The 25264-nt window shown below is 55.9% G+C and overlaps 1 protein-coding gene across 6 annotated transcripts; it reads left to right on the top strand.

Moving 5' to 3' along the window:
- The first annotated feature begins 36 nt into the window (after positions 1–36).
- Positions 37–24489, top strand: ZBTB49 (zinc finger and BTB domain containing 49). Of its 6 annotated transcripts, none has more exons than XM_045834430.1 (9): positions 40–156; positions 2299–2467; positions 6536–6581; positions 9520–10625; positions 14137–14183; positions 20499–20572; positions 20664–20746; positions 20834–20995; positions 23349–24489. In XM_045834430.1, the coding sequence occupies exons 2-9, from the start codon at positions 2299–2301 to the stop codon at positions 24026–24028; spliced, it is 2367 nt and encodes a 788-aa protein (XP_045690386.1). In that variant the 5' UTR covers positions 40–156; the 3' UTR covers positions 24029–24489. The 6 variants fall into 6 exon arrangements, with proteins under 6 accessions (XP_045690391.1, XP_045690386.1, XP_045690392.1 ...); XM_045834432.1 differs by lacking the exon at positions 2299–2467 and adding an exon at positions 7486–7654 and having other exon boundaries at positions 48–156; XM_045834431.1 differs by lacking the exon at positions 40–156 and adding an exon at positions 7486–7654 and having other exon boundaries at positions 2331–2665.
- Positions 24490–25264: the final 775 nt, after the last annotated feature.

Genomic DNA, 25264 nt, shown 5'->3' with positions numbered 1-25264 from the left:
GCGCGCCGGCGGAAGTGACGTAGCGGAAGCGGGAGGGCGGGCCCGGCCGGCCGAGGGGGCGTTGTCCGGATGGTTCCGCCGCCGGCCGAGCTCCGAGAGCTCCGCTGAGGGCCGCGGGTGACGAGACGGCCGCGGGTCGGAGAGCGGCGTCCGGGGGTAAGGTGCCCGCCGGGCCGGGAGACCGGCCTCGCGAGGGTGTGCGGGTCCCGCGCCGCGGGAGCGGCCCCGAGTGGGGGCCGGCGCCTGAGGGCCGGACGGGGCTGGGACCCGCCGCCGCCGCCGCCCCCGCCTCCCGGGACACCCCGAGGGTGGCGCAGAGCCGCCGGGTCGTGCGGCGTTAACCAGAGGCGGCGCCGAGCTCCGGCTTGGGGACACGAACACCCGACCCGGCCCCTGCAGCGGGGCCTTCGCCCTCGCGTAGCCCCCTCGGCCTGGAAACCCCACCCGGCCTCCGGCTCGGGCGCCGCCGCCCTGCGCTTCCGGCTCTCGGCTCGCGTCCGCCGGGTCTCCCGGTCTCCCTGTCGCTGAGCGCGGAGCCCAGCTCAGTCCGGGACCCGGTGAGCCCCGGGGCCCGTCCCTCCTGTGGGTGAGGGCGGTAGCGGCCCCTGCCTCGTCGGGTGCTCGCAGGGGCAGGCGGAAGTCAGGCGCCCGGCCCGGGGCCTGCCGCCGCGTCGGGCCCACCGCGTTCGGGCACCCGGCGTTCGGGACGTGGGTGACTGACCGGCGTTCGCGCCGGGTCGGGGGTGGGGGGGGGTGAGCGGAGCGCAGTGAGAACCGGCCCCCGAGGGGGCGTGTGTGGGCCTCGCTCTGCGGGGAGCCGCGCTGGGCCTGAACAGCGGGTGCGCGCGCCCCTGCTCCGCCTGCCCTGGCGAAACACCGCGGACTGGGCGGCCTGCACCACGGCCGTTCATTTGCTCCCAGTTCTGCAAGGGGGAGGTCCGAGACCGAGGGGCCGGCGGTGCGGTCTCCCCGCGGGCGGCCCCTCTTGGCGCGTGGGCGCCGCCTTCGCGCTGCGTCTGCACCGGGCCTTTCCCTCTGGGCGCGAGCGGCCCCGCGGTCTCAGCGTGCGATGCCCTCTTCTCAGAAGAGCGGCAGTCAGACTGGATTCGGGGTTTTGGCGTCACTGGATTGGGTTTTAACTTAATCACTGCTTTAGAGGGCCCGTCTTCAAACATAGCCACGTTGTGAGGTCCTGGGGAGTCAGCACAGGAATTTGGGGGGGACGCGTGTCAGCCCAGGGCAGGAGTTCGCTGGGATGGACCAGGAGGGGGACAGTGCCCTAGAGAAGGGGCAGGGTGGCCAAGAGGTTTGGCAGCAGGGCGCGCGGGTAGGCGCCTCCTCGTCTGCGCTCGCTGCTGCAGCGTTTCCTGCGCGTCCCTCGGTGACTGGGGCGAGCTCCCGGCCCCCTCTCTCTGGCGCCGCGGTCTCCAGGTTTCGCGGGATGCCTCTCCCTCAAGGAAGCCTCCCCAGCCCTCCTGCCCCAAGTGAGCTTTGTGTTTCCTCCGCGCGGTGTCTACACTTGCGTCTCCCGCTAGACAGACTGCCCGGAGGCGTGGAGGACCGTGTCCCAGGGGTTCCCCATTGTGCCCTCGGTGCCCGGCGCAGAGTGGACACTTGGCGGAGTTCAGTGAACACTGAGACGTGGCCTGTGGAGGTCCCGGAGTGCACCCCGTTCGGTTTATCAGCCTTCCATCCTCACGCCGCTGTCCTGCACATAGTAGGCCCGCCACACTGGCTTCACTGAACTGGCCCGCGCGTGCAGCATCGCGGAGTCGTGTGGAGCTAGGACAGGGCTCCAGGCTGGTTTGCTTGGAGCCGGGACCTTTGTCGCTGGAGTTGGGGTGGAGGGCGGGAATGCACCACTTGAAAAGCATGGCGGCCAAAGAGGAAGGCAGGGTGCTGTGGGGCAAGGGGGGGGGGCGGGGGGGGGGGCTGTGGACCCTGGGGGCGTTCTCTGGTAATGGCCCCACCAGGCAACCCTCCGCAAGTCCGTTCCTCTGGCTGGTGGGTCGGCCGTCCTGCCAAACAGAAGGGCCTTTGCTCCGGGAGCCATCTCTGGGGGGTAAAACTCCGTCCGGCTCCTGTCCCTGTAGCAGCCACCTTCGTCTGCATCTGCCTGAGCCTCCTCTTGTGTTCTTCTCGTTCTCTTTTCTCACCTTTCCCTCTTCTTACATTGGTCGATTGACTGTGCGGTTCAGTTCATCTTCCCCCATCACGTTCTCAGGATAGATTTTTAGCATTTAGAACAGGAAGAAACTTTAGAGATTAACCCAGTGGGGGACCCCTTCATTTTTACAGATGAAAGAGCTGAAGCCTGCACATCAATCCAGAAACCGTGTATCAAGCACCTGCTGTGTCCAGGGCCTCGTCTATCTCGGTGGGAGAGATGCCCTGAGCAGTGAGACAGATGTCCATGTTCTCACCAAGGAGAGCCTGCTGCTTGTCACAGGGGGACTTCCCTGCGAAGGTGGGAGGGAGCGCCGTGCTCCTGTGTCACAGCATAGCGCCCGGTGTTGCGTGCGCCGGTCCTCAAGTGTGTGCTTGTCTGTGGGCCACCTGCACACTCAGGCCCAGCAGCAGAGTGCAGAGGCAGCCGGTGTGATCCAGGGAAGGCCTCTGATCCGTCACACACACCCGGAGTAGGAGTTAAGCTGTGGGCTTTCAGGTCAGATTTCCTGGGTTTAAATTACAACTTTGCCCCATACTGATCACCTGTTACTTGTTAGCCCTGTGACCATCCTCTCTGTACCTGGTCAGGTCATCTGTCGCTGTGCAGCAAATTACCCTAAACTTAGTCACTTGAACTAGTTTATTTTACCTCACGTTTGTATGGGTCCGGAATTCAGGCAGGGCTGTGCTGGGCAGTTCTTCACCTCCCTGTGGCGTCAGCTGAGACTGGTGTCGCTTGTGGTGGGGCTGGTCTGGGGAGTTTACCGTGGCTTTGCTGCCCTATCTGGTGCCTGGGAAGGATGGCTGGTCGGCTGGGCTCGCAGAGCCCTTCTCCCGCTTCGTGTGTTCTCTTCACGGGTGTCTTACAGCTGCACCACCGCCCGGGTCTGCGCCCTTCCTCTCACCTGTTCTGCTGAGTGTGGCAGAGGCCACTCAGATTCGAGGGGAGGAGGCAGGCCCTCTTCCCTCTGGGGGGAGCATCAGAGAATTTGTGGCCGTCTGTGGTCTGCCAGGCACCTCTCGTCCTCGTCTCATTGTCCTCGTCTAGGAAGTGAGACTAATAGTTGCACCTGTCTTACTGTTGTTCTGTAATTAAGTGAGTTAACGTGTAAAAGGTTTAGAATAGTGTCTGATAGCATTTGGGAAACATTTGATACATATTTGTTATTATTACTTTTATTAGTTATATGCATTATTATTTACACTTGTTATGCATAGGACACATAAGAAACATAAGTAGCTAATGTTTTTCTAGAAGTTTTTTCATAAGGGACTTACAGGATTAACGTCATGAAGCAATTAGAGAATTACACTAGAAAATACAGATTAGTCATATTTTTTATTGTCAAAGTAAATTTTGGAATGATTCGTAACTTTCCATGTCATCATGACTCTAAGGGTCATTCCAAAGAATTTTTCCCTTTATCACTCTTATATAGCCAGAAAATGTTTAATGCAGGTAGAGAATATTTGCTGCATTTTGCCACTTAAGTCTGTGGAGGAAGGTTTTGTTTGTGTTTTCCAACATTCTTTTTCTCATGGGAGACAGCATAGCTTAAAGCATAGACTACAGGGTTTAGGAACCAGGATTTATTTAAATGCTGGCTCTTTAAAAAAGATTTTACTTATTTTCAGAGAAAGGGAGAAGGTAAGAGAAAGAGAGAGAAACATTGCTGTGTGAAAGACACTTCGGCTGGCTGCCTCACACACACCTCCCTGGGGACCTGGCCGCAACCCAGGCATCAGACTGGTGACCCTCCGGCTCGCAGGCCGGCCCTCAGTCCACTGAGCCACACCAGGCGGTAAACTCCCCCGTTCTTAATTTCCTCGTGAAGTGGTAATATTGAGGGTCTTACAGCACTGTAACGTAGACACCGTGCTGAGCACAGTGCCCAGCCTGTGGTGGGCAGTCAGTAAACGATAGCTGGTAACGACAAACCAAAAGGCCTCTTCTGTTCGGGTAGCCAGTAAGGTGGGGTAGGTAACCTTACTCCATCCTCTGGCTGTTTGGGGCTCGGAGGATTCAGCACTGGGGACAGCGCCCGCCGCCTGGTGGAATGCTTCCCTTCCCCTGCTCTCCTTTCCGGTGACTGTGAACTCCCGTGACTCTGTGAACTCCCGGTGCTGGGATGTCTCTCTTTATGGGGGACACCGCCGCTGAATCCCACCCCGACCTCGAGCCAGGAGGTTGTGCCATCACCCAAACCCCACACCCCAGAAACTGAGCTCCCCATAGAGAAATGGGGGATCAGAAGAGGTGTGGGGCTGAGGGTGAGGCGATGGGGGGATATGTCTTAGAGATTCTCAGTTGAGGGGGCATACAGGTAGAGATGCTTAGCAGACAGCTGGACACTCAGGACTGGTGTTCGAAGGTGAAGTTTCAAATTGAGGGCTTGTCTGCTTAGGACAGATGAAGGCCCAGAACAGATGTGGTTGTGAAGGGGAAGAGCAGGCGCGGAGGAAGAGGCGGAGCGGGTCAGGGCCGCGGTGGGAGGGGCAGACGTGTGCTGGGGATGGAGGACTCCCGGAGGGAGGCAGGGAGGCGGGCGGACCACGCCTGCACCTGCTGCGGGAAGGCTGCGGCGGATGCAGCTGAGGACGGAACACTGTGGGCAAGCCTGCTTCAGCACAGTGGGGACGGCAGCAAGGCCGCAAGGTCAGAGGGGAGTCCTGAGTGGAGCGGGATGTGTAGTTGCTCTTTCGAAAGTGATGAGGGGCGCCCTGGCCCGTGTGGCTCACTCGGTTGGTGCCGTACCACAGACCGAAGCATCGTTGCTTCAGTTCCCGGTCAGAGCACATGCCTGGGTTGCGGGTTTGGTGTCCGGTCGGGGCATGCACTAAAGGCAACCAGTCGACGTTTCTCTCCCACATCCATGTTCCCTTGCCTGTCTCTCTCGCCCTCCCTCCCCCACTCTGCTAAAAAGAAACTGTATGAGAGGCTGAGGTGAATAGTTGTACCTCGTCGGTGTGTTGTGTTGTCCTGTTTTGTTTTGTTTCAGCGTGGGGTGATCCTGGTGTGTTTGTAACATCCAGTGAACCAGTGGAGGGCAGAGGGAAGCAGTGAGAAGGGGGAGGAGGGGACGGGCAAAACCCTGGGTAGGCAGGAGGGAGTGCCGTTAAGGGGAGCGGGGAGTTTGCTGTGGAAAGGAGGGGGCACGCCTCATCCCGTGAAGCCGGAGGGGCTGGGGGAGGACGGTGGGAAATGTGAAACAAAGGAAATGGAAGGCACTCAGGTTGTGTCAAGTTCTCTATCCGTCAGCTTGGCCCCCTAGGAAAGTCCTGGTCATTTCTGTGAGCGAGGGAGACAGGCGTGGTGAGAAGGAAGAGAGTGCAGAGGATGCAGGAGAGCTCTTCTGGGGAATGCAGCAGGGTCAGAAGACGTGGATGAAACCACTGCCCACCACTCGTTATCAGCAGCGGTTAGCCGGCATGAGTTTCCTGGCTGAGCGTGTGCTGTGTGCCAGGCAAGAGGAGTGAGGTGGTGCCCGCAGAGCGCACGGCAGAGTCGGAGAGAGAGGCGGCAGAACACGATGACAAGCACCCCTATGGCAGTGTGTATGGGGGGCTGTGAGACCCTAGCGGGGTGCCCCAGAGTCAGACTGGAGGAGGCACGGTGGGGAAGAGGGAGCATGGTGTGAATGGCAGAAAAGGCTGCCCGGGGTCAGTGGCAGCTCAGCCGGCCCTGATGCGGAAGGCGGGCGAGCCCGAAGTAAATACAGTTCTCCCAGGACAGGAATTACCAGAACCAGAGGCTTTGGGGGAGGGAGCGAGGCAAGGGTCCCCAGTCCACCTGCTTCAGAATCCCCAGGTGCTTACAGGGCAGATGCCTGGGCCGCCTGCTAGGTCAGCGGAACCAAGCTCCGGGACGGTGTCCAGGAGCCTGCATTTTTAACAGGCGCCCCAGGCGTTCCTTACCAGCGGCATTTGCTGAGTGCTTACATCTGCCCGCTGCTGTTCGCGGTGTTCTCCTGGGTTCTTGCGTTCATCTCAGGAGCCTGTGAGAGGGGATGAGGAGAGTAGGGCGTGGGGAAGTCGTTCGCCCAGGTCACATGGCAAAGGAGAGTGGGCCAGGGCTCCAGCCCAGGCCAAGAACGCCACCTGTTTGTTTTGGCTGGCACATCTCAGAGTCATGGGGCGTAAGGCAGCAGCAATAACAATAACAATAACAACAACAGAAGAAGAAGGGGCCCTGTTAAAAAGCTAAGGTTTTGGCCTCTTGGTTTAGTGACGTTTTTCAGTAACGGCTTTGCACTGAAAATGAAAACAAATAAAGCGGATAGTGACTTCTTAGGTTTTTGGGGCAGCAAACTGCCATGTGAACCTCCACAGTCTGACCCCAGTCTGACTCCGTTTCTCTCCACTGCAGGCACACCTCGGGGACACTGGGTTCGGGTCCAGGCCTCCGCAGTAAGGTGAGCAGCAGTCTTGTTGCCGGTGCAGGAGGGTCTTGCCTCCTCCAGTTCGTAGAAAATGCGGCGCCCATGGAGCGCAGCCTAGTGAAGCACGGTACAAGGAGGTGTGCCGTATTCCCCTGCCGTGCACCGTCTCCTACTGCACGGAGCTCCTGGCCAGCGGGGCCCATGCTGTCACTCGCCCGCGTGTTCAGGTGTCCAGCTCAGACCGTCATGTTTGGCTGGGTGTCGTGTGCTTGTGGGCGTGCTCCCAGCCCTACAACTGAAGCTCCACGCGGGTGGGGACCTGATGTGCTCTGTCCATAGTTGTCGCCCCAGGGCCTGACACACGGTGGTCAGTCAGGGAATAGATGGTGGGTGATGAACTCTCTGTATCCACATAATGACTTCCATCTCATTCAGGGTCAAAGTCAGGGTTCTTGGAAGGGCCCACGAGGCTCTGCATGACCCTCTTCTCTCCCTCGCCCCTCCCTCCCCCCAAGCTCCAGACTTCCCTCAACTTCCAGCTCCGTGCCCTCGCACCAGTGCTCGGTACATGCTGATTTGATCTTTTCCAGTTGGCTTTTTTCTAACCCATAAGTGTTTATATATAGGACTGTTTAAGCATAAATTAAATTAAGTTAAAAGTTCAGTTCCTTGATTGCACGAGCCACATTTCAAGTGCTCAGTGGCCACGTGTGGCTGACAGTGCAGGTATGGGACATTGTTGTCATTGCAGGTGGTTCTGTTGAACAGCACTGATCGAGATGCTTCAGAAACTGCTTCTGTTTGCTCGCCTGTTTGTTTGTAAACTGCCGTGGCAGGGAACCGTGGCAGCGAGCCTCAGATCAGTCCGCGGGTTAGGCGCCCTTTAGTGCCCACGTCGCCACGAGACCCACGGTTTCGTCTGCACTCTTCGTTGCAGGTGTCCTGCGCGGGAGCATGGACCCCGCGGCCGCTCACGGCTGCCACCTGCTGCAGCAGCTGCACGAGCAGCGCATCCAGGGCCTGCTCTGTGACTGCACGCTGGTGGTGAGGGGCGTCTGCTTCAAAGCACACAAGAACGTCCTGGCGGCCTTCAGCCAGTGCTTCAGGTGCGGCGGGTGCTGCTCTCACGGCGCGGAAGGGGCGCTTCTCGGGTGGGGCGCTTTCACCCAGCTTTACTTGCTCCTTGGACTTCACTCTCCTTTTCTTTTGCGGTGCCTTGTGGGGTTTCCTTCACTGAATTTGTGGGGTGACGTTGACTGATAAAAGTACGCAGGTTTCAGGCGCACAGCTCTGTAACACGTCATCCACGTGTTGTGTGCTCCGCACCCAGCACTGCGGGCGGTTTGCCCTCATGTTTACCGTGACCTCAGAGCGACAGGGCCTGTGAGCAAAACTACATCTACTTGGGGTGGTTGAACGCATTTTAGTGCTTCGATGTTAGTCATTCTAATTCATGTCAGTCTTTTATATAGACTTTTTATCCCTTCAGGATGAAAAGATTGAGGAATAAAATTTCTGGTAAAAACTTTTCTGTGATAAGAAATCAGAGAGGGGAAACAGCCTATGTGCTGTTTTTTTTTGTTTGTTTTTTTTTTTAATGAAAACATTTTACTTTTTGTTTCTCATTTGACTAAGAACAGTTTCCCACTCTCTTGGCTGACCCCGTAACCATTTTTGCCAGATGAAAGATCTGCTTGTGAATGGTAACGTCAGGCAACAGTGTTTCATTTTTAACTTCCAGTTAAGTGCTTTCCGCACAGGTCCCGAGGAACTGGATTCAGCTCTCTGTGGGCACTGGAGCTCGTTTCCAGTACCTTTTCCCCTGGAATGCGCACCGCTCTGGTGACCGCCCACGGAACGGGGTTCAGTCCCTGCTCAGTCACCCGAGTCACCAGGCCAGAGCTCAGCCGCAGCGTGTGCCGTAAGGACACAGCACACCGAGGTGGGCGGCACGTTCCGTCCTCGTGCGAAGTGGTCCGAGAGTCAGGCTCCGCCTTTCTCCCCGTCCGCCCAGGGCCGTTGGGTTTGGATGTTGTGATACATTGTTTGGTGAGGTGTGTCACCACACTTTGTGGTGTCTTCCCAGCCCTGCTTCTAACTCGTACTTTCCTTAAGAAAAAGCAGAACTGGAGGCTGTTTGGGGAAGCAGGTGACTGCGCCTGTAAAACGTCTTCAACAGCGTTGAGGACAGTCCACCTGACCCAGCGTGGTATTTACACGGCACAGACTCCTTCACGGCGGGTCTGCCTGGTGCCCAGGGGAGAGCGTGTGGCCTTCATGGCAGTGTGCCTCTCCCCTCGGGAACTCCTCGGGCTTTCCTCGCCGCTGGTTTACGGCCTTCGGGCCGGCTCGCAGACCGCCTCTGACGGCCGGAGGAGCGACGAGTGCAGCATGAGCGCGGGTCAGGGTCCTGGAGCAGCCGCCTCCACGGAGACGGAGAGTGGACCCGTGGCTGCCGGGGCCGAGGGGAGCGAAGTAGGAGTTAGCATTTAAGATACAAAAGTTAGTGTGTATCAAGGGTTGGTTTAGTATAGCCATTTTTTAGTTTTAGACTTTTTAAGGCACTTAGATATGGAAATATTTTTATATGTGTTTTATGGCCCAAAATATGTGATTTGTCAGATTAAACGTGAACCAGTTAAAAATGCGTGTCCTTTAGTTTTCTGCCCTCTATGGGTAATTAATACATACTGGTAATTACGGCTGAAAAAAGAACCATGAGTATGTTGCAGAATTTTACTTTGAGATCTACTTGGAAGTTTGGGCATTCAACACACTAATTTCATTGATCTGAATTGCTTTATTGGATGCCTTGCCAATTTTTTAAAAAGGTTAACGCATACTTAATTTTAAAATCCTGGCATTTATGAAAGGATGGTGATTTTGAATACTGACATGAGTATTATTTGTAAGAAAAATTACCAGCAGTGTGAACTGTTATCCTGTAAACAGATGTCTCTTCTGTTACCAGGAGCCTCTTCCAGAACTCCTCGGGCCAGAAGAACGATGTCTTTCACCTGGACATCAAAAATGTGAGCGGCATCGGGCAGATCCTGGACTTCATGTACACGTCTCACCTGGATCTCACCCAGGACAACGTGCAAGTGATGCTGGACATAGCGCAGTGTCTGCAGGTCCAGAACGTCCTCAATCTGTGCCACACGTTTTTGAAGTCAGCCGCCGGGGAGCCGCCCCCCGGCACGCCTTGTGACAGTGCGTTCCCCCCACAGAGCACTCTGGCTCCTGACGCCAACTGCGTCGTCGGCGAGCACTACTCCCCTCACTCACTGCAGGGCTGCGCGGCAGACAGCCCGCACGGCGAGGCCTTGGACGGGCCACACTCTCGGGCTCCACCGCCCGTTCTCCTTCACCGCCCTGCAGGCGCAGCAGCAAAACAAGCCCCCGAAACTTTAGACGGCAGCTGCACAGAGCTGCCGTTCAAACAGCCGAGTTACTACCACAAACTCAGAAACTTGTACAGTAAGCAGTACTACAAACAAGCCACTTGTCCCAGCCACGAGAGGATAGTTGAGCAGCCTTTCACCGTCAGCCCGTCCCCGGACCCGACAGCCGAGGAAATCCAGCCTCCTGCAGTGAGCCATTCCGAATGTGCCCTGCCCGCTGCGGAGCACTTACCCGCCCACTTCCTGGCCCAGCCCCTGGGTGAACCTGCCCCGGGCCCTGCGTCAGACAACACGTTCCAGCAGCCCACCAAGCAGATGAGGCTCAAAAAGGCCATTCACCTTAGGAAGCTCAATTTCCTGAAGTCACAGAAATCTGCAGAGCAAACCTCTGCACCCGAGTCGGATGAGGGTGTAGCAAAGAGGATCGATCCTGCTAGCGAAAGCACTGGCGAGAAGGCCAGCAGTCGAAGTGCTGAAGACGGAGACAGCGAAGAACTGGTCAGCTCCGAGAATTTCAGTTGCATTAATGAAACCGAAGAGAGGCCTCAAGAGCTTGTGGCGCTGGAAGACCAGTCCCAGATGCTGCAGTCCCAGAGACAATACGCATGCGAATTGTGTGGGAAACCTTTTAAGCACCCGAGCAATTTGGAGCTTCACAAACGGTGTCATACAGGTACACTGATTCAGTACCCGCAGGCAAAGGGAAGGACATGACGCAGATGACCACACACCATGGCCTGCCCCTCTTTTTTGTAAGAAGTTTTGCTATCGCTTGATGACGTCATTGACATTTTTGGTGGTGACTCTTAAAGTTCTAGAGATGCTTTTATAGAGCCAGTTTTAAAAGATGTCACATTTTTTATTTTTATTACATTGTGTTTTTTAAGGTTTTATTTATTTATTTTAGAGGAAGAGGAAGGGAACAAGAAAGACAGGGGAAGGGAGAGTTAGGGTTAGAGAGGAAGAGAAACATCAGTGTGAGAGAAACATTGATCCGCTGCCTCTCGTGGTTGCCTCTCGCACACGCCCCTGCTGGGGACCAGACCCGCAGCCCAGACGTGCGCCCTGACCAGGAGTGAACCAGCGACCTTTCAGTTTGCAGAACAACGGCCAACCAGCTGAGCCACACCAGTCAGGGCTTAATTATGTTTTTATATGATAAACTTTCTATCTCTAAAGACGCATAGTAAATTGTTTTTATGTATTGAAATTTTCAAGTGCTGAAACAGATAAGCTATAGTTTAGTTGTCTCTTTAGAATTAGATTAAGTTTATTCCTTTATTTTAAGTTTATTCTTTAAAAGCATAACAGGTTAATTCAGACTAAAATAATTTAGTTTGAGTAATTCTAAAAGTTCTCTGTAGAGTAATTTGAATATCAGATTTTTTAAATTGTGATTTGGGAGGTAGGAGGTAAACTTTTTAATAAGGATCAGTTTTAACCATTTGATATTTTCAAATGGAAGTTCTTCTTTTTTGAACATTGACTTTTCAAAGTTTTATTACCTTGATTCATACCTCCTCCCTCCCCTTTCCAAAAAGTATGTTTTTTCTAAAAGCTTTCTAAAAAGTGGCCCTGGCTGGTGTGGCTCAGTGGGCCGAGCACTAGCCTGTGGATGGAAAGGTTGCCAGCTGGATTCCCAGTCGGGGCACATGCCTGGGCTACAGGCCAGGTCCCCAGCTGCGGACATTCGAGAGGCAATCGATCAATGTCTCCCTTGCACAAAGATTTTTTTTAAGTGTTATACAGCATATATACATCCCATTATACAATATGTATAACTTTTTTTCCTACATTCAAACATGATAACTCTAATACACATTATAAATGAATGCCAGTTATCTCATAGGCAAGAGAAGTAATAGGCTTCCCAAGATGCTTCCAGAAGAACCGCTTTTACGGTGCTTGCGTAACTGCAGTTACTGGTGTGACACTGTTGTCGCTCTGGTGCCTGGTGGGCCTTGGTGTTTACTGCCTCCGTGCATGGTGAGAGGCTTATCCAGTGTTTGTGAAAGCCCTTTGTGGTGTGTTTGCGTGTAGAGCACTACCAGCATCATCACTAGTAGTTCAGAAGTGTGCTCCATGTGAAGGCGGTATCACGGACTCAGTTTTGCCCTGAAAAAAACTTAATTTAGGTCATTCTGTTGGCTTTAAATTTCTTAGAGCTTAACGATCACTGTAATTGTGGTTTGAGAGACCCATTTAGCTTTGAAGGAAATAAAAATTATTGATCGTGTGAGAACATCTTGAGTGACAATAGTCATCCATCACGGCGAAGGCGTTCACCTGAACCTCAGTCCTCTATTGAGAGGGCGGCAGTCCTCGACCAAGGATCGGGGACACGCTTCCAGGGCTCTGCGAGGCCAGAGCTGTTTCCGTCGCGGTGCAGGGTATCGCTTGCCTCTTCCTCCTCCTCCTCCCGCAAGTGGTCAGTGGAGTCGGCCAACAGCTGTCATCCCTCTGGTGGCCAAGGTGGTGTCTAGTCGTGTGTTAGGAGTCGCCCGGTTTTCATTTCTCGTGTGGACCACGCTCACAGGTACGGCCACACAGACCACAGCTCTCAGGTCTCAGTGTGGAGGGCTGCTGAGAGCGAACAGTGGGATGGCCACTGGAGTGGGGGGTTACTCCTGGTCACTCAGGGGTCTTATGGTCGGTGGTCTCTTTTCATGCTCTCAGATCTCATAAGGGGCGCTTTAACTTAACATTATCTATTATCTCCGTAATTTCAGGCATAAATGTGGCCCCCAAATACAGGATTAATGTGAGTATAATTATTCGGAGTCAAAAGCTTTCTGCCCACCCATCCTTGAGGAAGCCATTAAATAGTTTCAGGGGAAAACATAAAAGTTGGCTAAATGTTTGTGTTTTTTCCGTAAGTTGGCTCTATTAGCACTTAGGTGTCTTCAACTTTACTTGAAACAATTTTATTAAATTGTATTGTGACAGTTGTCATATCAATGTCCATTTTTTAAAAAATCAACATCGGTGAATTTTTGTGTAGCCATTTTAACATTGAAGATAGAAGAAAACACAAAATTTTCAGCATATTATACTTCATTATTTTAAGAAAGGTCAAAAAGCCAGTGAGACGCAAAAAAGATTTGTGCAGTGTGTGGAGAAGGTGCTGTGACTGATTGAACATGTCACAAGTGGTTTGCAACGTTTCTTGGAACTATTGACATTTTGGCCAAATAACCCTTTGCTGTGGGGCTGTCTATGCACTGGAAGATGTTTAGCAGCGCCCCTGGCCTCTCACCACCAGAGGCCAATAGGGGGAGATAGCCAGCATATTCAAAATATCCAGATCCGTAGAGTTGCTGGTGAAAATGAAAAATGTGTCTTTTATTTTATGGAAAAAACGTAAGGGACTTTTCGGCCAACCCAGTAGAAGTATCCCGGCAGGAGCCCAGAGACCTGCACGCCCCAGCAGTGCAGTAGGAAGTCATAGGTGGTTATTTTTTAAAGAGAATCTTAATGAAACCACTTGTTTGAGGGGGAGGGGGAAATGGAAGGTTCTTGGTCTTCCAACTTTGTGTATTAGAGTCATCCAGATTAAAGGTGGTACCTTGAGGTATATTATTAAACTGATCGTTTTCTAGGGACTGTTCGTAACTGTTGTGATTTCTTTGTAGTAGAGTTCCATTCTCTACAGTCTGTTCCATGCGAAAATGTAATAATTCCGAGTTCCTAAAACCAGAGGTAGCTCCCACGGTGTTACCTTGCTCCCCCGGTAGTGTGTTCAGCCCAGGCTAAAAGGCAGGGTGAGGGGCCGTTCGCGTCCCACCGTCAGGAGGCCCTCCCTGTCTGGGGCTGTCCCAGATCTACACCGCGTGTGGTGTGAGCGAGGCCCTGGCTCCGGGGGAGTTCAAGGGGGAGTGAGGGGTCGGGCTCCAAATAAGTCAGTCTGACTCCAACATAAGTCAGATGCAGGTTTATATTTGGAGGACAGTTTGATGTTTTAGAGGTGAGCCGTCACCTCTGCTTCCTGCCCAAGGGCGAGAGGGACGGGGAAGGGGGCGTGGGGACTCCCGCGATCCCGCTCTGCTCTCCGTGGCGCAGGGTCTCCGCCGTGCAGTCTCTGCTGCCAGTGGCCGTTCGCAGGGTGTCTAAACACTGTAAACAGAAAACTATACTGTGCAAATACTGTGACTGATCTTACAAGTTACTGTTCTGTTTTGTTTTAGGTGAGAAACCTTTTGAATGTAACATTTGTGGGAAACATTTCTCTCAGGTGGGAATACTTTTATTTATTGTTAATCATTGGGACCCTGAAACCCAGTGTTGGTTTTTAGTACGAATAAGACATGCTTGGGGGTCGTGAGAGAAGCCTCTGAGGGTGTCTGTGATTCAAAAGACTTCACACTCTAGCGGGAGAAGATGATTTTCAAGAAAACAAATTTCTGGTTCATTGGTGGGGGGGTAATACCGTTTTTTGTGAGTGTGAGAACTCCCGCACTCACCCCGTCCACCCCGCAGCGGGTCCAGTCCCCGCGTGTTGTCGCGTGAGTGAAGCAGACCATGTAGCGCTCTGCCTGAGGCTGCGGCTGTGCCGGGCCACGTGCAGACGGATGTCCTCTAGTTCTCGCTGGGGCTAACACGGATACTAGGGCGTTGGAAACAGACCAGACAATGTTCATTCCCTGCTTTTGCTGCCTTTCGCCGACCTCCGTTAAGGCAGCTGCATTCATTCTCGCATGCAGCCGACGCTCACCGTGCCCTCCGGCGGGCATTGTGCCGATCTGGGTACGAGACCCAGAGGAACCTAGAGATGGACTGTTCTAGAAAAAATGTTGGATGTAGGCCTGTGGCAGGCCGCATTTTCCTCCTGAGACATAAGGAAACTGCTCTCCCCCACACCGGGCCCTGCGGTCAGTCCCAGGGGTGAATGAGACAGCGGCTGCTCGTGGGGCCCGCGGGCACAGTCCTGCCGGGGCACAGCCCCCGCACGGCTGCTCTGGCACACGGCTGCTCTGGCACACGGCGGGTACATCCTGTGGCAGCAGCACGTGCAGGCTGTTCTCCTGGGGAAAGGATGTCAGCTGGGCCTTGATCGGGACCAGACACCGCTGGTCTGGTGAGAGTCGGGAGGTGGGACCCCGCTGAGCCATGGCAGCAGCCAGAGCGGCGCCATCTCTGCCGCCTTCCCCATGGAGCCAGACCCGCGATCCTAACGGCTTTCAGTCCGCCTGTGCCCTGCGTGGGGTGGCTCAGCAAGTTTCCTCCTCTCCCTTCAGGTCGCTGGTCGCGGCAAGGCCGTGTCCCATTTACCGTCCAGGGGTGTGCCGGGCAGCCACTAGGTGTGCAGGAAGTTCGGTGCCTGGACGGAGTGATGGTTCCTCTGGCTGCCGTTCTGGTTGGGGCTCCTCCGTATCAGCCTCTCCTGGGGCTCAGAGCTGGGCTCCAGTGCCCGGCAGTCTGGATCCGAGCCCTGCCAGTGGCTTGCTCTGTGACCTCGGCCAGGCCACCTGACCTCTTGGCATTTCTGTTTCCTCATCTGTGAAACAAGGGCTGACCCCACCGGCCCGCATGTGAGGAGCGAATGGATTGATAAGATCAAGTGCTTGGAACCTGGCCCACGCTTGGCACTCAGGAAACGTCACTCCCTGCCCCACCGCCAGCACCTCCTCTCTCCTCGTCAGTCGGTCTGCGCTCGCAGCCCCGCACGCCGGTCATGCTCTCCGCTTCCGTGTGGTGGGGCAACCGAGGCCCGGGAGAGTGACCGGCGACTATTAGCAGCCACAGCTGCTTCGGCCTCACTTTAGTAATTCTTAAAGTGAGGGTAATGCTATGTCAGGGGAATGGTTTAGGGTTAAGTGGAAAAGTGGACTGGCAAGCCCTCTGTCCATTCAAACTCTGATTGTTTCAGTTCCGTCCCCTTCCTGCTCAGACCCCTTCCGAGGCTCCTGTCGCCAACCCTGTGAGGTGCGAGCAGACGTCCAGGCACCTCGCAGCCTGCCCCAGCCTTCTCCCTTGGCATCGTGCCCAGCCGCCCTCAGCCACTCGGGCTCTGTCTGCCAGGGTGGGGGGTTTCGGCGCGCAGTAGGGCCGAGGCCCGCCACATTAGGCCTCGTCCTGCACTTCCCTCCCGAGTCCTCCCTGGGCAGCCTGTCCGGTGGGCACTGCAGAAATCCTGTCCTCTGCTGGTGTCTGTATTTGTATCAGATTTTTATGGATATAAAGTTATGTATAGTTATAGTTTTCAGATGCACATTGTTTTATTTCATAGTGAATTTTTGTGGACAAAGACTTCGTTCCATACGTGTCCGTTGCAAGCCTCCCGTGTCCAGGGAGCTCTAGGGGGTGGGCAGAGATGAGGGAGGCTTCCAGGAGCCCAGAGGAAGGAACAGACGTGTAAACCGTGCAGCACAGTGAGACTTCAGAAGTCCCGTGACGGGACTGGGCAGGGAACAGCATGTGGAAGAGAGGGCAGTCCTCTGTGTGTGAACGGCGTGTTGTTTGTGGTGGGGACACAAAGCAGGTCGAGAGATTGCTTAGGGCAGCCCTGAAGACAAGGAGACATTGGATAGGCTTGGAAGTCTGGCCTTGCAGGCCAGGAGAGAGGTTGCGTCGTTTATGTAGAGAGGCTCAGTGAGGGATGCCCACTGCCCGCCCTGCCCCTCGAGCCAGCACTGTTTCCCGTAATGACCTGGAATACGGGTCTGGGCTTGCGGCAGACTGGGAGGGTCCCGTGCAGGTCCCCAGTGTTTGCTTGGGAGAAGTGACTTTGTAAATGTTTTCCCTTCTGGAAGATTCGGAAGTTAGAGAATAGGTTTATCAGTGAGAATTGATCCTTTGTGCTGTTTGCTCCATTTAGTATTTAGTAGGGTTAGTTTGAAAAAAAAAGTCAACCACAATCTTAATAATGAATCAGCAAGCAGTATTAGACATTGGCTTTAAGAAACTGCTATAATCCTAGATGGGGCCACAGAACGTACGTACGTACGTACGTATGACTGAATCCTGGACTCTGCCTGCCCGGGTCTCGGGAAGGAAGTAGGGGGCACACTGGAGAGTGAGAACCAGTCTCCCCTGGGAGCGAGGGGTCTCCTGTGCGGAGCGGAAGCTGGACATTGGGCGCCGGCCCAGAAGGAGACTGCGGTGGTGTGAGTGACGGTCTGGACCGCACTGGGTGCGTTCAGCTGTCTGCGGGGGAGGAGCAGAGCGCGTGCCTCTCAGGGAAGCAGCCGGGCGGGAAGGCAGGTGTCGGGAGGCTCAGTGGCCCCCACCCACTGAGCCCTCTGGGAGCGCTTGGCTGCAGGGGCCCTGTTCAGGGCCACAGCCCCCTGTGGGAGGCTGCCTAGATCAGTGGTCCCCAGACACTGATGTGGCCACACACCAGAGGCGACAAAGTTTCATTCCATCCATGGTGAAAATGCAAAAATAAGAGGACCGTAGTTTGATGAACTTTTCCCAAGTTATAAAATTTTCAGCTCTTCTGGGGCAGTCCCCACACTTCTGGTGTCAAATGCCCTTTATCAGTGTGACGATCATTTTTGTGTAGGTGATTTCTGTGTTAATCGCCAGTTTTTTTCCCTTTTTATCACTTTGTGAAGCCCTAAAGTCCTAAAACCGAACTAGGTGACTTGTGAGACCTGGGACCCCTGTTATCTCTGAAGTTCTGTGACTTCCTGACTGGCTGGTCTGTACAGTCAGCTGCCATCCGCAGGGCGCTCCGGCAGAGAATGACGCGCCTGGTCCACCCCTGTTCGGACACTGCTGTTCCAGGACGTGCTAGAAGGGGCTCAGAGCATTCTAAAAATCACTCAGCAAATCAGAGTTCTTTTCTACAGTGGAGTGTGTCCGTTCAAAACTCTGACACCCGCACCCTCATGTGCCAGTGCATTTGCTTAGGAAGAGGGCCCCTTCCTGCCGCCGACACTGCGGTGCAGCCAGTCCGCTCCGCAGCGGCCGGGCCGGGCCGTCCGCAGACCCACCTCGGCTAGGGTCTGCGGCCCGCTGTCGGCGGGGCTGACTCCCCTGCCAGATCTGCCAGTCTGTGCCGCGGGAGCCGTGCTGCTATGTGCGGATGTGGCGGTGGTCGGTCAGGTCAGCCGTGGTTCGAAGTAGTGTCTTAGTCCTTGATGGCCACTACTGTTCCTGCCACTTGCTAGAGCTCTTCATGGATCCAACCATAGGCAACCTCTAGGGCCTGATCTGTGAACTTAGCACATAATCAGAGCAAAGTTTACCAAAACCAAAACACAAGTAAAGGTTAAAGAGTCTGGGCCCCGTTTGCCATGTAATTTGGTATAAATGATCTGAATGCATGATTGGACTTTTTTGCCAGAATTTTTCCATTATTTAACCCACTTTTATATCATATATGAAACTGATATATGCTCCTCTGTGTGGGGAAAGATCACTATTTCCATTACTTATGTCCACTATTAAGTAGTTACAGAAACACTGTATGAAGTTTTTTACTACTGCTTGCTGTAGTGTTGAGCAGAAGCCCGTTTGATTATACTGCGTGGAAGACACGTAACGGCCGTGCTCCACTCTGAAAGGGGACGTGCAGGGCTGCTCAGGGCTGACTCAGAGGCCGGGTCCCCATCGTGAGACACGGTTTACAGCAGGACTTGGAACAAGGGGTCCGACTGACCGGTTGAGCAGGTGGTGGCATCTGAGCTGTTGTGTGACCAGTGAGCTCTCCTGAAATTCCGGAGTGGCTGATGGAAAGCCGCCAGCGGTGCGTGGCCGTGATGCCAGCGTGCCGTGTCCCGGGGGCAGCGTGCCCCGTTGTCACTCTGACAGTCGAGCACAAGCTAGTTCACGTACAGGAACGTGCACGCGTGCTCAGTGTCTCCCCTCAGCTGGGCGGCCCTCAGACCTGCACAGACCAGCGCTGGCTCCCAGCCCGCCCGGCCGTGTGCCCGGAGCCACGGCCGCTGTGTCCCAACGTCCGCTTTCGGCCCAGGGAACAGAGGTTTCAGTACCCGTGACTGGGGGCGCCTGGGGGCCGGGGGGGGGGGTTGAAGGCCGCAGACCACACGCATGTTGCTGCTGACGCTTGTTGCTCTGTTAGCTATGTGGTTCGTAGTTATTCTACCAAAACACTTCCCAGAATTCTACCAAGTTCTTTCTTTTTGGCTACCTAAAATAAGCCTGAGGGTTTTTTTTTGTCTAAACCATATACAGGAGCTGGCAGAAGGCAGGCCTGCTGGAGTGTGGTTGGCAGGGTAGTAACACGGGTGTAATAATTTACAGTTTTAATTTGAACATTTCACCTATGTCATACGGTGTGCTTGAGTGTGACATCGTTATCTTACAGAATGGCATGCGTGTGGTTTGTGATAAAAGATTTTGTAATGCGCAGGGGCGTTATTTGTGCCAGATGCTGTGCGCCATATTCTGAAAGGTGCCATCGAACGCAGTTTCCCCGAGTCCGATGGACACACAGGATCTTCCATGTCATGACAGGACACGCAGGCCACGCTTTTCATTCCCACACGTTTCCGCCCACACGTGGGCTTCAGACCCATCTTCAAACCCAGAACCATGAACTACCTTTGCATTTTATTGAAAATACAATTTGCAGATTTACATAGCCAGGTGTGTTAGCTGGGCATTGCTGTTCATTCTCCCTGTTTTGGCTTATTTTGTGCGTAATGCCTGTGCTTTACTACACTTGGGTACATTTGCTCAATTCAGTGTGTGGTTTTTTAATGGAACACTATAAAAATCAAACGGGTATGACAGATTGAGACTATTAACTTAAATTACAGCGGGGAAGACTTTGTCTCCAAACCCTAATGCAAAGCATTAGACAGGAGCGGCTTTATTCTTGGAGGCACTTGCCGTCTCAAGTTCACTGCTTTAGGCAGTTTAACATTGATTTCCTATTGATTGATACTTGGAAGTCCATTCTGTGACCTCCACTTAAATGAGTTAGTCTCCATAAAGTCCTGCGAGTGTCAGAGTCAGGGACATGAAGTCCCTGCAGCTGAGGACTCCCGTGATTCCCGATTTGCATTTTTGCACACAGGGCAGAACCTCAAGCCGGTCAGACAGAGCAGCTTGGCACTGCAGAGGAAATGCTGCTCACAAGTGCCTTGCCTTTATGAACAAAAGCATGTTTTTAGGAATAAACAGTTAACATGAAATAACCATGTGCAAGTGCTACTTTCCCCCCAAGTGATCCTTGCATATAGATCGTCCAACTTTAGAAATATTTCAAACGATACATCAAGGTCTGTTTACAGTACAAGCTCAGCGACCCCCACCCAGCCCGTACTGTGTGCTGCCCCCCGTAAGAGAGCAGCCGCACAGGGCAGGCCTGCGGTGGGGCTGGGGGGGCTCACACGCAGCCCTGGCCCGGGAGCACAGCCGAGAGCCAGCCGGGGCCGGCAGACGCCGGGCGGGGACACCCCCACTGGGACCGGGCGGCCCTTCGTCTTGCCGCGGCTCCTTCCAAGGCGTGCGCATCTAGTCTTGCTTTGGCAGTTGGACGGGAACCTGGCGGATCTGTCGGTTTTCCGTTTGAATGCGTGTAACTTCTTAAAAAACCCTATCGTTATTGGTGTGCTTTTCTTCTCCTCTTTTGCAGGCAGGTAACCTGCAGACTCACTTACGTCGGCATTCCGGGGAGAAGCCGTACATCTGCGAAGTCTGCGGCAAGAGGTCAGTGTGGGCCCGGCCCGCAGCCAGGAGGACACGCGGCGGCGGCGGCGGCGAGGAAGGGCTCTGACCGCGTCTCCACGTTGCGTTACAGGTTCGCGGCCTCCGGGGACGTGCAGCGTCACATCGTCATTCACTCGGGGGAGAAGCCCCACCTGTGCGACATCTGCGGCCGAGGTATGGCTGCGCGTTGCCCTCCCCGTGTGTGAGGAGGCCGGGCCGGAGCGCCGCGGCCCCCGCTGACCCCTGTGCCGGCCTCCCCAGGGTTCAGCAACTTCAGCAACCTGAAGGAGCACAAGAAGACGCACACGGCCGAGAAGGTGTTCACCTGCGACGAGTGCGGGAAGTCCTTCAACATGCAGAGGAAGCTGGTGAAGCACCGGGTCCGGCACACCGGGGAGCGGCCCTACAGCTGCGCGGCCTGCGGTGGGTGCCTGCTGGCCTCGGCGCTGGGCTGTGCCTGCGTCTCGGTCGGCGTCCCTCCCTCACGGGTACAGTGGCGGCCCCGCTGTTTCCTTGGCGTCTCACATGGTCTCCTCTCTCCTTCCTGTGTTCACGTGTCCCAGACATTCCCTGAGTGCCCCAGGTGTCCGGAACTCTGCTGAGATGCTCCAGGTTCCAGGGCACCGAGACAGGGCCCCAGGGCCCCGGGGCCGCGCTCCTGGTCCGGGGCCGGGGGCGTGGACGGTGGCGAGTGCGGGGGGACATGGTGTGCAGCAGCCGGTGCCTAGGCACAGCACCCGGGGAGCAGAGTGGGGGGCAGCCAGCCAGCTAGTCTATCCTCTGCAGCATCCGAGCTCACGCCGGGGTCGAGGGAGGGCCTCTTGGGATCGAGTGTTATGGGGCGAAGGTCATTCCCACAGGCATGTGACAGGTCAGTGGAGTCATCCAGGGCGGAGAGGGAAAGCCGACAGCCCTCCGTGTCCAGGTCCCTGATTGTGCGGACCACGAAACCCGTGATCGCAGCATGTTCCGGACTCTGACGAACTGGGGACGTGTGTGCATTTGCACACCTGTGACACATCTGTGACAAGGAGTACCTGACTGTGTACAAAGCGAACAAGTGCAGGGAATGCTCCGAGGCCAGCTGTGGGAAGCCTGGAATTGGGGGACAGTTCAGAGTGGTGCGTTCCGGTCGTCATGGGGACCTGAAGCAGGGCGGGGCCCGGTGCGACTGCAGAACGACTTTGTTTCTGCCCCCACTCAATGCGTGCAAGTCTCCCGGGTCCAGATGCAGGCAGCTCCATGATTGTTCCGGTCCCTCTCAAGAAGCAGAACTGTGTCACTGTCTGTCACAAATGCAGTCTCTAGTGGCTGCCGCACAGTGTCAGTCCCACATCGTCGTTACCGCCATCCACGTGACTCCAGGTTACATTGTCCCTTCGCTCCCCAGCAGGGACCTGCTGTGGGCTGAGGCCCCTGCAGGAGGGAGCAAAGCAGGACCTTCTCTCCCCACCCACTGTCTCTCTCCATCCCTTCCCCACCTTGCTGTCAGCTGGGGGGGCGGTGTGGGGTGGGGAGAGGGAGCAAGGATGTTCCTGCATGGCAGGTCCAGATGGCCAGGCACACACAGCTTTATTGAAGTAGAAGCCGCGTGCCATAAAACGCGCCCGTGTAGAGTGAGCCATTCAGAGGGTGTGTGCCCGTCGCAGAGCTGTGCAGCCCTCCCTGCAGGTCCCAGAGCATCCGTGGCCCCAGAGGAACGCCACACCCACTGGAATCCCCCCATTCGCATCCCCGCCCTGGCCAACTGTCAGCCTCGCTCTGTCTCTGGGGGTCGCCTACTCCAGATGTTTCCTGGGAACGGAGTCACACCCCGAGTGGTGTTTTGTAGCTGACTTCCTTCCTTTAGCAGATCTGTGACGAACACTCGTGTGCAGGTTTATGTGTGGGTGTGTTCTCACTCCTTAAGTTCAAAGGACAGGTTCCATTTTAAGATGGCCTCACATTCTGGGCTTTGCGTGTTTATAGTCTTTCTCTCCTCCCCTCTCCCCGCCCCCTCCCTGGCATCTCAGGCCCCTCCCGCTGTTCTCCTCCAGCCCGCGGTGTCGCAGCAGTTTCGTCTGAGACCCTCTGTTGGGGTCTCAGTGGACGCTCTGTCAGTCCACTTAACGCCGGGTGTAAAGGGGCTCCAGGTCGGCTCTCCAGCCACCGTGTCCCTTGTCCCGGTGGAAACACTCCTGTTCCGTGCTGACCGGGGCTGGAGAGCGGAGGGCTGCGATGACCGATGCACAGCGAGGGGGCGTGAGCTACGTGTGTGTGCGGAACCTGGGCCGTTCTCACTGCTTCGTGAACGCATCGTGACTTCCGTGAAGTCACTGACGGGTTTTCCCCTCCGCTCCCCTTACCTCTCCAATCGTGGAAATGTGTCCTGCCTCCGCCACATGCACAGAGAGGAAACACAGCCAGGAGAAATATGTGTAAAGTTATGTTCACAGCTGAAGACACAAGTGCCTTCAGAAAAGCTGTTTCTACATGGTAGAGTGGCTGTGCTAGATTTGCAAAGATGTAAATGAAACTGGCCAGCTTTCCTGGCACCCAGGGCCGGCGGGGGCAGGCAGCCAGCTCACCTGGCCAGGTGCTCCTGTGCAAGGAGGCGGAGTCCCACGGGCACGCCCAAACCACGAGGCTGCGGTGGTGGGGGGACTCCTAGAGTGAGCGAGTGGTGGCAGGCCCAACTCCGCCCCATCAACGCAAGCTCCTCCGTGTTCTGTGTTCTGGAAGGGGCGGGGGTCCTCCTGACACCCGCTTCTGAAAAGGCCCCTCTTCCTCTGTCCAGGAAAGTGTTTCGGGGGATCCGGGGACCTCCGCAGGCACGTCCGCACTCACACTGGGGAGAAGCCGTACACGTGTGAGATCTGCGACAAGTGCTTCACCCGCTCGGCCGTGCTGCGGCGGCACCGGCGGATGCACTGCCGGCCGGATGACGACGAGGGCCCGGACGCCCTGCAGGAGCTCGCGCACGCCTTCGAGACCTCCGACCTCGACAAGGCCCCGCTGTCCGACTCGTTTTCCCGAGACGCGTCTGTGCCTGTGGTGCCCGCGTCTGCCAAGCTTCCCGGCGCCCCGGTGGAAGACTCGGTGGCAGAGCTGGACGGCCACCCTGCCAGCTCCTGCTGTAAGTTCCGGCCCTTGACCCAGCCTCATGGAGCCAGCGGCCGGGAGAAGCTCGGTCTGGACCCTGGCAAACTCGCCAAGGCGCCGGGGCCGCACACGCAGCACCAGGCCTTTGCTTACGCGGCCGCGGACGCCTCCGCCAGTGCTGGGCCGCTGCCGGCCGACGGCGTGGCCGCAGTCCGCTCCTCTCTGGCTGCTTTGGACAACCACTGCGGCGACCCCCCGGGCAGCCGGGCGGCGGCCACAGCCTGCAGGACCTCGGAAGGCCAGTTCTTCTCCAGCATGACGCTGTGGGGGCTGGCGATGAAGACGCTGCAGAATGAAAACGAGCTGGACCAGTGACGCCAGCCCGGCGCGTCTCAGCGTCAGGGGCTCTTGCTGAGTCCAGCAGGCCGGCCTCCAGGAGAGAGCCTTCCCCGCAGCGCCCTCTCCCTCCGGGCAGCCCAGGCACGGCAGGACCGTTTCCCTCCCGATGGGGCTGCAGTGGACGCCTGTGAGCTCAGGCGTGGGAGGAGAGGCCGCAGGCTCACGGGGAAGCGGACTATGGCGTGGGAGCAGGCGCCACGGGGCCGGAGGCTGGAGAAGTCGCCCTCTGACCGTGGTCAGCCGATGGAGCGTGGACAGCGCCAACTATTGTGCGGTGTGGTCACGCTGAAGCGAAACAAATACACAGTAACACAAACACTTCTGCATTTTTACATGACTGAAATTTGTTGCATTTTGTATTTTTATTTACACAGATTTTATTTGTATATGAAACTCATACTATAATTTAATTTGAATAAATGGAACTTGCCTTCCTATGCAGTGTGTTCCCTGCAGCGTTTTTGTTCCTCTCAAGGCCGCAGCAGTGGGAAACAAACAACGGGCTCGCCCTTCCGGGAGACGGCTGGGCTCTGTGTGGCCACCCTGCGACGACAGTGGGCTTCCGCAACCAGCGGAACAGGGCCCGGGCCCGGCTGCCACTTGCCAGGCAGGCCGTGGGCCGGCTGCGCGTCCTCAGGCTCTTTTCTGGGTCTTCTCTCTCGTCTGGTCCGAGATAAACGTCTCTGCGTCCCTCCAAGGCTCCCATGGCCCCGTCACCCTCTGCACACTGCCTGCCAGGGTCCCGTCGCTGGTGGCTCCCCCGGCGTGCCTCCCCTTCCCCTTCCCGCAGACTCCCCGGCCTGTGTTAGGAATGCGTCTGTCCACAGGGCTGTCGCTAAAGGGCAACGCGGGGCCAAGCGTGTGAAGATGCGGTTCCCTGCGTGGCACATGAGCTGCCCGCCTGTAACACTGCGCAGAGGACCAGCATGTTAGAAAGCGCCCCCTAACGACTGTCGTCATCAGCTCTAACGCACCGTTATCACAGCGGGACAACCAGTGAGAGGAACGTGGGTGGGTGGACGGGTGTCTCTGAGGAAAAGCAGCGCGGTCGCAGGGGAGAAGACCAAGGTAACTGAGGTGCAACCGCTGCTCTTCCCAGCCACTCACCGCTCTCAGCCCTGCAGGGCGGGCGCAGCGTGGCACAGGAGCCCGGGGTCACGTGGGCGTAGTGACCCGCACAGAAACACACGGCTAGTCAGGGTGAGAGCCGAG

Source organism: Phyllostomus hastatus, unplaced genomic scaffold, assembly GCF_019186645.2.
Source record: "Phyllostomus hastatus isolate PE091 unplaced genomic scaffold, TTU_PhHast_1.1 phas_contig_196, whole genome shotgun sequence".
Lineage (NCBI taxonomy): Eukaryota > Metazoa > Chordata > Mammalia > Chiroptera > Phyllostomidae > Phyllostomus > Phyllostomus hastatus.
Note: the sequence above shows the minus strand (reverse complement) of the source record. Positions and strands in the feature narration are given on the sequence as shown.